The sequence below is a fragment of the Mobula birostris genome, chromosome 1 (assembly GCF_030028105.1).
Source record: "Mobula birostris isolate sMobBir1 chromosome 1, sMobBir1.hap1, whole genome shotgun sequence".
Classification (NCBI taxonomy): Eukaryota; Metazoa; Chordata; class Chondrichthyes; order Myliobatiformes; family Myliobatidae; genus Mobula; species Mobula birostris.
Genome location: NC_092370.1, coordinates 177760169 through 177775134, shown reverse-complemented (window position 1 = coordinate 177775134; position 14966 = coordinate 177760169). Strand labels below are relative to the sequence as shown.

At 37.2% G+C, this 14966-nt stretch overlaps 1 protein-coding gene across 1 annotated transcript in view; it reads right to left on the bottom strand.

Annotated features, from left to right (window-relative positions):
- Window positions 1-4819: 4819 nt before the first annotated feature.
- The window catches only part of katnbl1 (katanin p80 subunit B-like 1), a 39641-nt gene continuing 29494 nt past the window's right edge, over window positions 4820-14966 (bottom strand). The window contains exons 5-10 of the mRNA XM_072266710.1: window positions 10633-10748; window positions 10359-10409; window positions 10181-10270; window positions 9151-9255; window positions 8551-8644; window positions 4820-6742 (exon numbers count right to left, since the gene is read on the bottom strand). Coding sequence (XP_072122811.1) covers window positions 6710-6742; window positions 8551-8644; window positions 9151-9255; window positions 10181-10270; window positions 10359-10409; window positions 10633-10748 — 489 coding nt within the window. The 3' untranslated portion in view covers window positions 4820-6709. The remainder of the gene's footprint in view (window positions 6743-8550; window positions 8645-9150; window positions 9256-10180; window positions 10271-10358; window positions 10410-10632; window positions 10749-14966) is intronic.

The following is a 14966-nucleotide window of genomic DNA, read 5'->3' as shown; positions in this document are numbered from 1 at the left end:
GTATCTATCTATCCATGATAATTTAAGAAGTCTACTTAATACTTCATTAAAGCCAAGCCCTCAACACAAATTGATCTACATCAATTATAGAGAAAGAGAACTTTTGGGAGAGAGACACACAGAGGCAAGGGTTGAGGAACAATGGCATCTCATTGGGTTGCCAACCTGGAGATTACAGAAATAGACAAGGAATAAATAGAGATTTTAACACAAGGATTGGAATTGTAATGCCAAGACAGTTGTGTACTGGGCGTCAATGTTGGCTGTTGTCTGTATGTTGGCAGACACAAATTCGTATATGGGCAGCAGTGTTTGGATTGTGCACAAGGTTATCCTAAAAAGGTGATGACAATCAGGATTTGAGACAAGCAACAGACACAAAGGTTAGGACTTCAGTAGCAAATGAGCTGAGGAAGGGATGGAAACCATTTAAAAAAATAAAGGTGGAATGAATGGTCATAGACCACTACAGCACAGAAACAGGCCCTTTGGTCCTTCTAGTCTGTGCCAAACCATTAATCTGACTAATCTCATCAACCCTCACCTGGTACATGGCCCTCCATTCCTTTCCTATCCACGTACCTACTCAAATTTCTCTTACATGTTGAAATCGATCCCACATGTTCCCCATTCACCCTTAACCCATGGCCTCTAGTTGCAGACTCATTCTCCACTACACCGCAAAGCCAATCTAATCCAATTTACTATGGCATCTTGAATGCCAAGTGACTAAACATATTAAATTAATTTCCCACATGGGAACTTGACAAAGGCCTTGCTAAAGTCCATGTGGACAACATCCACTGGCTTACCTTCATTAACAGTCCTGGAAATTTCCTCAGAAACTCTCTAAGATTGGTTAGACATGACTTGCCATGCACAAAGCAATGTTGACTATCCCTAAGCAGTTCCTGTCTATTCAAATACTTTTGCATCCGGTCTTCCAAAAACTTTCCCACTGTTAATGTCAGGCTCACTAGTCTTATGATTTCCCAGCTTATTCTTAGAGCCTTTCTTAAGCAACAGAACAACATTAGCTTTTCTCCAAACCTCCGCACCTTACCAGTCGCTAAGGATGTTTTAAATACCTTTGTTAGGGCCCCTGCAATTTCTGCACTAGTTCGAGGGAACACATCATCAGGCCCTGTGGATTTATCCACCCTAATATGCCTTAATACAGCAAACACCTCATCTATATTCTGGAAAGGGACCATGGCCTTGCTGCTGCATTGCCTCGCATCTATAGATTGCATCCATGCCAAGTAAATACAGATGCAAAAAAAATTACAATTTTCCCCCATCTCTTTCAGCTTAATGTATAGATTACCATTCTGATCTTCCAAAGGCCCAATTTTGTTCCTTGTTATCCTTTTGCACTTAATATATCCATAGGAGCCCTTGGTATTCTCCTTCACCTTGTTTGCTAGAGAAACCTCACGTTTTCTTTTTGCCCTCTTGCATTTGTTATTCTCAAGTACCTCATTTGTTCCTTCCTTCCTATACCTGCTATGCACCCCCTTTTTCTTAACCAGGGCCTCAATCTCTCAAAAACATATTTCCTAAAACTGTTATTCTTGTCTTTTATTCTGACAGGAACATACAAACACTATACTCTCAAAATGTCACTTTTGAAGGCTTCCTATTTACCAAGTACTGTAAACCTTTGTCAGAAAACAACCTGTCCCAATCCACACCTATCAGATCCTTTCAGATACCATTAAAATAAGCCTTTCTTCAATTTAGGATCTCAATCCTAGGACCAGACTGATCCTTCCAACTAACAACTTAAATGCACAAGGGAGATGCATGTGTTCATCAGAATTTCACTCATTTCAGGGTGCTGGAGTGAAAAGATCATGTTAGTTTGGAGGCAGGAGGCTGCAGAGGAATAGTGGGATGTGGAAAATGCTTCTGAAGAGGAGCTGAGGCCAACATAGGTCACTGCAATCATATTGAACGTTGGTATAAACTTCAGAGGCCTGTTGGCCCATTCCTGCTCCTGTTTTGTGTTCTTGTTGACAGGAGTACATAATCCAGACCAATCCACTGAGTGCAAAACCACGTAGGTCCACCTACATATTCCATATTTGTTAGTGCAGAGCCATGTAGGTCCACCTACATATTCCATGTTCTTTAGTGTAGAACCATGTGGGTCCACTTATATATTCCATATTCTTTAGTGCAGAGCCGTGTGGGTCCACCTACATATTCCATATTCCTTAGTGCAGAATTGTGTTAGTCCACCTACATACTCCATATTCTTTAGCGCAGAACCATGTGGGTTCATCTACATATTCCTTCATGCAAAACCATGTGGGTCCATCTGCATATTCTATGTTTCTTAGGAGACCATTTGGCCCATTAAATTGATAGTGTCCCATGGAGCCATCATTTTCTCCCTATAATTGAGGATTACTCTCCTTATATTCCCACCCAGCTTCTAACACTTACTTATATTTTTGGACCAATTTGTGATGGCCAGAAGGAGAACGTGCAAACTCCACACAGTCAGCACTGGGAGATCAGGATGCAACCCCGCTGGCTTGTGAAGCAGCAACTCTACGAGCTGCACCTGCTGCTACTGTGCGATCGAGAATCTCCGGAGGGGAAGGCCCCAAGTCCTCGGCTTTGCCTAACTTGAAACTAATGGCATTATGATCACTAGATGTACAGTAACATGTTCCCCTATATAATAAACTTCAGTCACATGCCCTGTCTCATTCTCTAATAAGAGATCTAGTATCACACTCTCTAGCTGAGACTTCTATGTACCGAATAAGGAAATTTTCCTGAACAAATTTGACAAACACTTTCCCATACAGCATTTTACAATATTGAGAGTCCCAGTCATTGTGACAGAGAAGATAATAGGGCTGCAAGTCAAGTTTGGGGTAAGTAGAATACCATTGTAACAATAGGAATGAATTCTAATGCTTGTGATTTGTTTGTACATGGTTATGGCAAACATAGTTAATTTGTAATGAAGAATAATTGACCAGGTACATGTTTCTCCACTAGATGCTGCCTTGACCTGAGTTTCTCTCCAGCATTTATTTCAGATTTCCAGCATCTAGTTTTCGCTTTAAAATTCAATATATGCATCTTTATGTACATTAGCAGCTATTTCTTGAGCCAAGTCAAAATCCAGTTTACTGTTATATACACAGTGCATATATGCATCTGTGTGATGAACAACTTACTTGCAGCAGAATCACAGGCACATAGGATCATAATCAATATTCACAATAATATAAACATAAATTATACTCATTCATAAAATACAATTAGAAGAAATAAAGCCCATTTTAGTGCCAAGTGGCCAAGGTGTTGCTTAGCTGTACTGATTAGGGTTTTGCCATTTGGTTCAAAAACAGAATGGTTGAAGAGAAGTTGCCATTCCAAGCTGGCGGTGTGGGACTTCAGGCTTCTGTGGTGGGATCTTTGATGACAGATGTTGTTTTGAGGAAGCACCTCTTGCAGATACAACCAGAGATTGAGAGGGATGCGCCTATTATGTATTGGGCAGAGTCCACTAATCTCGGCAGCTTGTTATGTTCCTGTGCATTATGATTACTATACCAGATCATGATGCCACCTCTAAAATTCGTTCCCTAAATCTATACTAAATTCTCCTTTCCATTAAAAGTACACATTATTAACTATCCCTGTATCTAATCAGTTCGAATTACTGCTAAGTGAATTCTTAAAGGACAAAGTCCACTTAAACAGTATCAGTCAACGCAATAATTATTTTGGTAGTTTCAAAAATCAGTTATTTTAAAAAGGAAACTTGCATGGTTTGGCAAACAATATAAAGTAAATGCACTCTGTTGGGTATTAGATCATACTTTATGATTATTAGGAAAATGGAAGAAAAAAGAAATAGAGTATGTTCGGGTTTTAGCTGGACATGAGATCTCCAAATTATTCCATGAAGATACCCTTTTCTTCCAGTTTGCCTGTGGAGTAAACATGAGGTTTGGTGTTATGCCAAAGTCCATTGCTTTTTGTCATTGTCTACTATAACAAACAGAATAGCTAAAACCTTTTTAAAAAACCCTTCAAATTGTACTGACTACATTCCAAATGCTTTGTTTTTTTAAATTTAAGATACTGTGCTACTATCTGCACAAAATGGCTTGGCATTGTCATGAAGTTCAGTTTCTGCTCATATACTGAAATATGGGATAATAGATTGTACTTGTATACTACACTGGCAGGTCAGAAATCCTCAATTTCTTACATACATCTTTTTCAGACTGTTATGCGGGTGGGGAGAAGACATTTTGTAGAGTTGCCTTAGGTTAAGCTTGGTGTACTGCAATAGCTTCATGTATTTTGAATGTACTTGTGAGGATACATCAGCATATTTGTTTTGCCCTTATACGATATGCAAAATATGCAAATATCCAGGCTGAACCCATTACTTTTGGTCTCATGATTAAAATCTCAATGAACATTATCAGACTTCATATTACCAGGATGTGAAATGAAGTCTACACATTTTACAGATCCTCTGAATTAATGTACAGCCACTTTACCCTCCTCATCTACCACTTCTCATAAATTAGACTGCTCCAACAGAAAGAATTTTTCATTATAACACCTCCTCACTTTTTTACCACTTAATATGCAGTGATTTTGAGAGTGCTCCTATTGCAAAACAGTGGCATTTGGTTTTTGAATAATCCCAGGCTTTTCACCTGCACCATTCTTCCAGGAATCAATTCCACATGTTAATCAGCAAGTTGGAAGATTATGGATTTCAGTTCCATTCTAGAGAGGAGCACAAAATGTACAAAGAGCTTTTATTGCTGTATCTTGAAAGTGCTGTATCACTGGAAAATCTTAAGTTCTATGTACAAGAGTCATTCTAAAATAATTCCAATACATCGAGGTCAAATTTATTGTCATTATGAACAAGCTTACTTGCAGCAGACCATGAGTTTCAAACCAATCACTGATGGCCATGGACTAGAGATGCAGAGAATGTTAAATATCTAGGTGATACTGTGTGTGGTTTGCACATTCTCACTAGTATTGAATCTCACAAAGCAATCTCATCCCATTCCCCAGACACACTTATTTCCCCTCTCATCCTAAAGATCTGTTTTTTCAAAAATGGTTAATTGATGACTAAATTGCCACACTGTGAAGGTGAAGGGGTGTTGATGGCAATATGGGACTACAAATTATTAGGAAAATTTAATGGGGGAGTAGTTCTGTGAGTCAGCACAGACTCAACAGACTGAAATGGGCCACCTTGGTAATACAATGTCAAATATGCAAATAATGACTGATTTATGTTTCCAATATTAATGAAGTAGTCTATGTAACATTATAATCTTTACCAACATTATCTAGAAGAACAATTGTTGTTACATAAACACAGGAGATTCTGCAGATGCTGGAAATCTGGCATTTTGTGTATATTACTCTGCAGGAAGTCAGTAGGTCAAACAGTTCATCAGGGCAGTTGTTACATCTAGATTTGATTAATGTGCAAATTGAGTGTCTAGTTTACAGATACAATCTTGGGATTCTTTCAAAAGGTTGCCCTGCACAGTTTATCAGGAGGGTGCAAGTCTATTGAAAGATTATAGAAACCTCAACAAGCAAAAGTGAATCCAAATAGATTGCCTAAATTTGATATCAGCACTGTAACAATGGTAATTTTCCATGATTTAAAAAAAAACAATTATATCTTGGTTCTAAGCTTTGAATTTTTAAATCTAAGATGTGTTTGCTTCAGTCAGCAATTCCCACAACTGAGATTACAGTCATAAGTACTTGAACCAACCCAGTTTGTTATTCTTTATAATCTCAGTCAATTTAGCGAGTGGTAAGCTATGTCACAGAGAACACGTTAATTGTCTGCACTGATATACTTCTGAAAAGCTACTTTATCTATTCAAAGATATTTGGACAGGTACGTTGATAGGAAAGATTCAATGGGATATGGGCACCTTGCTTCACGACGGCTGGGTCGAAGGACCCTTTCCGCACAGCAGTACTCGATGACTCCAAGTAGAAAGCAAATGCAAAAGGTTCACAAAATAACCTTTCATAAGAAAGCTATGCACATGTTGTGAATGAATACTATGTAAAGTCAGAACATTTATTTAAGTGCAAACTCACATGAAATGTCTATTTTAATGGTACAATTAAAAGAATACAGTTCTATGCACATTTTGTTAAGGTCACCTTGCTACATGATTAGTAAACAACTGCATGCTCAACTATGGAACTTTACTGAACTGATAACTTACTGCTCTACTGTCATTTGCAAATTTTACAAAGTTGAATCAAATATACAGAAAATACATTCATAGTGTCCAATTGCACTGAAGCAGCATTTCAGTGGCAGCTGATTGGCACTGGTGTGACAATATTGAAGAACACAGATCTCCTGTCCAAGTTAGGCTGTATAAATCTGGAAAGCAGAATAGTGTCACTTTGTCAGCTCATGGAGTCGAGTTAAATGCTGCTTGGCTAATAAACCACTTCAATATGAAGTAGCCTCGCATGGTTCAATAGTGGTTTTTAGAACATTGTCAGCAATGAATGTAGTGCTGAGCTACTGTTGATTACTCCCTGCAGTGCTGGTCTCCCAAACATTTCAACAAACACAGTGATTTATGTGGAGTCGTGAAGCAGATGCTACTGTTGATAGTCTTGGAAAATAAAGTCCCCTGGATGCTGCATATACTTAGTATAACTGCTCCAGGTATGTTCCCACATTCTGCAGAAACAAAAATATTTAAAATCATTAAATTTTTCCTTGCATGAGCCTTAGAAGCTCATTTTAGAAACAAATCTGACATACAAGGGATGATTGATAAGTTCATGGCCTAAGGTAGAAGGAGTCAATTTTAGAAAACCTAGCACATTTATTTTTCAACATAGTCCCCTCCTACATTTACACACTTAGTCCAGCGGTCGTGGAGAGAAGTTGGCGTCTTGGACCTCCAGCAGTGGTGATTGATAAGTTCATGGCCTAAGGTAGAAGGAGATGAGTTCTACAGCTCTTGTTACATGCACGGGCCATTCAGCTCCTTGAGTGATTATGCAGAAAGTTTGAAGTTAATAACTCATCTCCTTCTACCTTAGGCCACAAACTTATCAATCACCCCTGCTGTAGACCACTTCTGGAGGTCTAAGACACCGACTTTGACAAAGAAGGGATTCGTATGCTCCACAACCACTGGACTAAGTGTGTAAATGTAGGAGGGGACTATGTTGAAAAATAAATGTGCTAGGTTTTCTAAAACTGACTCCTTCTACCGTAGGCCACGAACTTATCAATCACCCCTTGTATAATTAAAACTAAATGGATGTGAGACAACTGTGCATCACCGTCTTATCGAGGTGACCTAGTTAGTACTTGCACAATTGGCAATTTACATGTGTATTCCAGATTCTATAGGGGGAAACTGCAAAATATATATTTTGTCTATTTGCAATATTGGTAGCTTAAATAAAGATATGTTTACCCATCTTGAGATATGTTTCAAGACAAATTCTAAATGATGTACCTGTCTGGTACAAATCATATTGAACTGAAAACTGACATGCAAGGGGACAGAAATAATGAACAAATCAATTACACAAGATAAAACAGCAATACTTAACTATTAAAATCATTAGAAAAGCCTATGCTATGTAAATAAATTGACACCTGGAAGGCAGGTTATCGCTACTATGAAATGTGACAGTTCTGGGCATAAAGTTTAGGACTCCTGAACAAGTTCTGAACTTTTGCTCAACTGATCACCAGTCCTAGGCTAACTGCTTTCTGCAGTAGACAGTGAAAATCAGCAGGCAAATGTACATTTTTAAAGATTATCTAACACAATAATTGGAAAGTCAGATTTATTTTTTTTATTCAATTAATTCAAATATTAAGTAGCTTTTGAGGATCTTTGAATGTCTGTGAATGTGGGTGGGACTTTATTAGTTCTCAGAGCAATTCTTAGGGCAGGATTTCTACAGATTTGGTGTGATAAATGCAGTGCCTCAACAATATGGTGCAGTCTGCTTTACTTTAGATGCCACAACAGTGGGTGCAGGTTCCAAAAGCAAATGAGCAACTAACTTGAAAGGTCCAATGGTCAGTGGAAGATCAGTGCCAATTTGTCTACTTTGGAATTCTTAATTCTATGTGCATACAAGACTAATTATGTCAAAATTAAATAATTTAAAAACCTTTTTGATTCATTTCTAAAGTAAAAGTGCTGTTTCACAACCTTATCTTTCTTTCTCAACCTTTATTTGGCTTTCCCTACATGGAGTTAAACCCAATTTATTATTCCTGCTTCAATTTACTCCATTTACATTCTGTCCATCTCAGAGCGGGTTCTTCAATTTGATTGGCTAGAGATTGATCTTGACATGTTCACATGTTCCAGAAATAGAGAGAGCACTCTCTAAGTAATTGCAAATTCAAAATTTCAGAAAAGGTTTGTGATGAATGGTTAAGGGCAGTGCCTCACCAGTGACCAGTAGTTAAAACTGAATAAAGCAAAGATACCATAAGCAAACATTTCTTACCTTAGCCACTTTTCCAGTATATCCTGGAAATGAAGATAAATGATAGCCCTGTTCTCGTAGCCGTCGTAACTGATCTTTCATAATCACAATGTTTCTAGAAGAAACATTTAATTTTAAATTTCAAGTTGCCCTGATTAACATTGTCAATGAATAATATTTTTAAAAGAAAAATTACACTTTTACGTAGTATTTAATATACCAATCTGGGGAGAAGCCTCTAAACAATATATTCTAATAGGCATCATACAACTATACAGAAAGAGACTGAAGAGCCACTGATGAATTCCCCACAGAGGCTAGCTGTAAATGATCAATTAGTACAATAACTTCCTTTCAAGCCTTTGCTACTGTGGAATAAATTCAGTGCAATATAAACTCAATGCCAACAGTAGCTAACTGAGGGCCTGCAAGAGTTTTATGCACTGGTGATTGCTATCTACAATTCAATAGGAACTTAGTAAAATCGGTAAGCATGTTTTCTTTAAAATCTGACAGGAAGACATTTTCTACAAAGAAAAGATTTTTTTTGGGTTTGATTGGGACAGGATATTTAAAGAAATGTTTCTATGTTTATTTAAAAAGGGAAAAGTTTTTGCTTACCGGTCTTCTACATTGGTTGCATCACTATTTTTTGCATTTGCGGATAGCTCTGGCCACCATCGCTTAAGGACAGCCCATAGCCAGTTCAAACCAACAATCAAGTATCTGCGAAACATTTTGATTTATTGTTTGAAATATATTGGCAAAGATATTTACTATTATACATTTTAACAGATCATGAACCAATAGACCTTTTTCATAAAATTTGTGTGTTGTGATGATAGTCAAAAGTACAGCTGCGTCTGAGCTTTACATTAGTCTGATACATGCAAACTAGATGAAGTTTGCTTCTGTGATCAATTGATTTGATATACTGTGGGTGTTGTATTATTCATTTCCCATGGCAAGAATGCACTTTGAGCTGATGTGGTTCAGGTACAAATATAGTTATAAATCCTGCTGGACGATCTGGATAAGGAGATCAAAGATAGTCTGCATTATACATCTTTAATGCAGACTACCACCTACTGATCAAGCCCCACAAAGTAAATCTTCCTCACTACCTAACTCCTCAACAATGTGGAATTTCTACTGATTCTTGAACTCATTATCCCTACAGACATTAGTCTGAACTTGATCCAGCCCATGAAATTCCTGGTGCACTATTTAACTAGACAGAAGCTGACTGGAGTTGCCATAACGTATTCAAGAGCCTCAATACAAACTCAGATCCTGGTATTTACACCAGCCCAACAGATATCATGCAGCTGCTGTGCACACCATATCAGGTTCATGTACATTTCGTGAATAGAGGCAAGTGATTCAGTCTGGATTTATTAAAATAAGCAACTTAATTTGTAAAGAGTTACAATTAAAAATAAAATGGTTACAATTTAGCTACTGATGAGTAAACAGATCTAATTTCTTTCCAAAAACCCTTCCATTTGGGTACTGAAAAATATTGCCAAATAAATCAGTCAGCTTTGCAAACTATCTTTACAATCAATGTGAATTCTCCTCCTTGGTTTTCCAATCCCCAACTCAGAGACACAACACAAAAGCTGTTTTCTACAATTTTAAATATACTTACTCTTCAAACCTGCTTCTTAATAATTCTTGCACCAACGGTAATAGATCAACACAACAACCTATGGAGATGCTTTCTTTCTCTTCTTCCAAACTATAGCCAAAAACAAGATTAAAAATCACTTGACTAAACCACAAGCATCTTGATGGTAAAAAATTAATTAAAGTATGTCAAATATTACCTCTTTGTAAGTACAGGCAGACAATCTGCAACAACAGCAGTGTCCTGTATTCTACAGGTAACAGAAAGATTCAATGTCAAATACAAAAGGATTGAAACACTAACTAAAATAGTATCAATATAAAAGGTGCACTATTTCCTACAGTTCTGATATGCTAATTGTATACTTCATTCAGGCATTACAATGAAGATTTCTTGCGTTATTGTACATTTGTAATGGAGAGGAAACAGAACTCAATGTTAAAGATGAATAAAACACGGTGAATGACAATTACCTGACCAAATAAGCTACTAGCTCACTTGCACTTTTTTGCCAGAAAGTCAGAGCCACACTAAGTCTTAGGTTTCTACCAAATAGCACTTGTGTCATAGTAGCATGATCCTTGGAAATCTGTAATAGAGAATCAAACAGCAAGATTGACAATTTGACAGAAAAAAAATTAACTTGTGCACAGAATCTATGTCCTGTGGAAATGACAATTTACATTAACCTTGAAGAAAGCCCCTCAGAAAGATTTAGCAATCCCTGTGTTCTCGTCTAACAACTTGCTAGAAATTGATTGAAGGGTATTAGATCAAGGGTAATTCCTGCTGACTTCCACTAGCCAATCAGATTGAATTACTCACACAGACAGCAAATCAAAAACATAACTTTAATTAACAATTCACAGAGCCTAAATATTAAAATAAATGCTTGAAAACAAATAAATATCACAAATCTTTAAAATAATGAATTATTTTAAAATTCTGTTTTGCCCAAAATGTCGACTGTTTACTTTTTTCCATAGATGCTGCCTGGCCTACTGAGTTCCTCCAGCTTTTTGACTGCACGTATTGTAAATATTTTAAATTCATATCAATTCAAAATGATTTCTCACTGTTCCACTGAAAACTCTGCAGTCCAGGATTAGGATAAAATCCCAAACCTTCAATTTCACATATTAGTGAAAATAAGGTTGAATTTCGCCCGTTTGTACCATGACAGCTATTTGCTTATAGTTTACACTGCTTAGTTTACTTCATCCTTGTCTCTGTTCCATCTTTTAAAAATCTGAAAACAGGTTGAAATTAGAGGAATGCTTGAGAATATTTCGAAAACCATTTTACTATTTCAATGGATTAATGTTTACTAATTTAATAAGGAACAGTAAATAACTAAATACTACTTAAGTCATTTATGTTTTGTTTGCCCACAGATCCCTGAAGTTGCCTCACAGGTAGATAGGGTAGTTAAGAAAGCTTATGGGGTGTTAGCTTTCATAAGTCAAGGGATAGAGTTTAAAGGTCGCAAGGTAATGATGCAGCTCTATAAAACTCTGGTTAGGGAAAACACTTGGAGTACTATGCTCAATTCTGGTTGCCTCACTATAGGAAGGATGTGGAAGCATTGGAAAGGGTACAGAGATTTACCAGGATGTTGCTTGGTTTAGAGAGCATGCATTATGATCAGAGATTAAGGGAGCTAGGGCTTTACTCTTTGGAGAGAAGGAGGATGAGAGGAGACATGATAGAGGTGTACAAGGTAATAAGAGGAATAGATAGAGTAGATAGCCAGCGCCTCTTCCCCAGGGCACCACTGCTCAATACAAGAGGACATGGCTTTAAGGTAAGGGGTGGGAAGTTCAAGGGGGATATTCAAGGAAGGTTTTTCACTCACAGAGTGGCTGGGGTGTGGAATGCATTGCCTGAGTCAGTGGTGGAGGCAGAATAACTAGTGAAACTTAAGAGACTACTAGACAGGTATATGGAGGAATTTAAGGTGGGGGGTTATATGGGAGGCAGGGTTTAAGGGTCGGTACAACATTGTGGGCCGAAGGGCCTGTACTGTGCAGTACTATTCTATGTTCTTTACTTTGAACCATCCAATAACTTCCTCTGTTAATTAGCTCAGATTTAAAATAATTACTTATGCAATGCATATTGAATAGGGATTAACAAAAAACTCAAATTTAAAGGTAATACATGGAATAACTTTGGAATATTCTCCATACTATCACATTGAACCACGACAGACCATACCATATGGATTTAGAAATAGCCATTTATAACAATTTAATGGACTGTTTCTAGGAAGTATTAAGCCCGAAGGCTGTAAAGTAAATAATGCTGACTTTACATGTAGGTGAAGCCAGTCAAAAGACACAAAGCTAATTCCAGAGTTGTCTGTCATTTCATCATGCTCCTAAGGTAATTAGAAGAAACACTAGTTAAGTAAATTAAATGAAGTTGTTATTGACAGCTGAAATTCAATGATAGCAAATGTGCTACTTGCTATTTCCTTGAATGCAAATAGGTATCAGGAAATAACAATATATGCAAAAATAGTTTGAAACCCAAATTTGCTGCTCCTGAAGATTTGCTCTGTAAATGCAATGCACGATGTGACAAACAAGAAACAGCTAGGTCTGAACACTAGTTGATTTCAAGGTAGCTCACCTGAATACAAGACTAAGGTTTGATTAGTGCAATGTTCTGTGTGGTGTTGGTTTTGAGCAAGAATGAATAACTGATCATTGCCAGTGATCAGAGTTTAGAAATAATTGTGTGGATAATGACAAGAACAGATCAAGACTGGTTGCAATCATTACCTCAACATTCTTGCCAAAACCAATAACACTCAGTTCTCCCTCACTATCTTTTTTCAACTCCTTCAAAGAATGGTTTAAGTATTCATTAAAAGGTGTTCTCTTTTAAAGCAAGTTCTCAATCACCTATACCAAAGCCTAGTCATGCCTTAATATGAATTGTGTTAGACAAAATTACCCATTTCAAGTTGTTTATAATAAAGATGATGTACACATACTAAACCCTGTATGTGAGGAGTATGCCACTTAGTCCCTCAAGCCAGCTTCACTACTCAAAAAGAGAATGGATGATTTGACTGCAACTTTTAATTCTGCATTCCCATCAAACCCATGGAAGTATTTCAGTTTGGTTCTCATCAAAAATCTATTCCACTCTGCCTTCAAAGTATTCAAAGTCTCTGCTTACAACATCCTTTGATGAATGGAGTTCCAAATATTCTCAAACAGGAGTTAAAACATCTGCTTCACCTCCATCTTAACAGGGTGGACCCTCATTTTTAACTAGTGATCCTTACTCCTAACTTCTCCAACAGGAAACATGCTCTACACATATTGTCAAAAGCCTCTTGATCTTGTGTTTCAATCAAATCACAACTTGTTTTACCTTTCCTTGTAAGATAACCCACCCATTCCAGCTATCAAGCAAATCAACCTTCCCCTGGCTTCCAGTGCATCCTGCCTAAATAAGGAATTCCAGATGTAGTCCCACTAACACCCTAAATTTCTGCAGTGTAATTTCAACAATGCTGTAATCACTTTGACTAGCAAAACACAATGATATCTTTAACTTCCCTTATTAGTTGCTTACTTATATAGTAGTGTTGTGAAAATTGGACACCCAGGTCCATCTGCATCTCAAAATTACAGAAACTCACCTTTATATAATACAAGACCATAGACTATGATAAAGTAGCAGAATTATGCCAATTGAGTGTGCCTCACCATACAATTGTGGCTGAGTTTTTCCAGCCCCATTCTCCCATCTTTGCTCCATAACCATTAACACCCTCACCAATCAACATACTTACAATTTCTTTCCGCCATAACAATTTCTAATTTTCCCACATTATATTCCAGTTGATAGATTTTTCAATATCAACATCCATTTATGTAAACTGTGAAAGCCTAAGGCCTTAAGCATTGATACTGTCGTGTAATCACTTACAATTTAATTTATATTCGCTATGTAAATTAGCCAGCCAATCTTCACTGGACAGTATGGATTATAATATTCACCATTGTGGGTCTCCAATGGTGTTTGAACACACACTAGTGCAGATGGAATCAGAATAGTTCACTTCATAATAACTGATGAGAAACCTATAAAACTAAAACTAAGTTGTACTATTAACTTTATAAACAAAGGTTTATACCAAACCTTTATAAATCATTGAAAGGGCCAAGGTAGCAATAATTCTCCTGAAAGCAGGGCACACATCAGAAAGGATGTCAAGATTTTAGAGGGGGTGCAGTGGGGCTACACTAGAGTGGACCTGGAATAAGGAACTTTATTTGAGTGGGGCAAAAGTAAGGAAGAAAATGCCTATTAAAGTCCTAGGGCTTTTCAGCATGAAAAGCAGATCCTTTGGCCCAAATCCTTCATGCCGACAAAGTTGTCTAATGGAGCTAGTCCATTTGCTTGCTTTTGGCCCATTGCTTTTAACCTTGCTTATCCATTGTCCTGTTCCATTTAGTGCAGATTCAGTTGAAGTTCAAACTAAGTTTAACTTGTTAAAGCAAATCCACTTCTAGTGGCGGAATGGTCAGTAACCAGAGAACACAGACAAATGACTCAGAAAACCAGAAGAGGAATTGGTGGGGGGGTGGGTGGTGAAGAGGAGAACATTTTATTCTCTTTATACACAATGTATTGCTTAAAAGATAGTGAAAGTAGATTCAGCAATAATTCTGTAAAAAATGCTCGATAAGTGTACCTGAAAAGGAAACATTTATATGGGTTTCCCAGAAAGTGGGAAACAGAACTAAACAAAAACAAATGATTTTGTATAAGCTTAGACTGATGA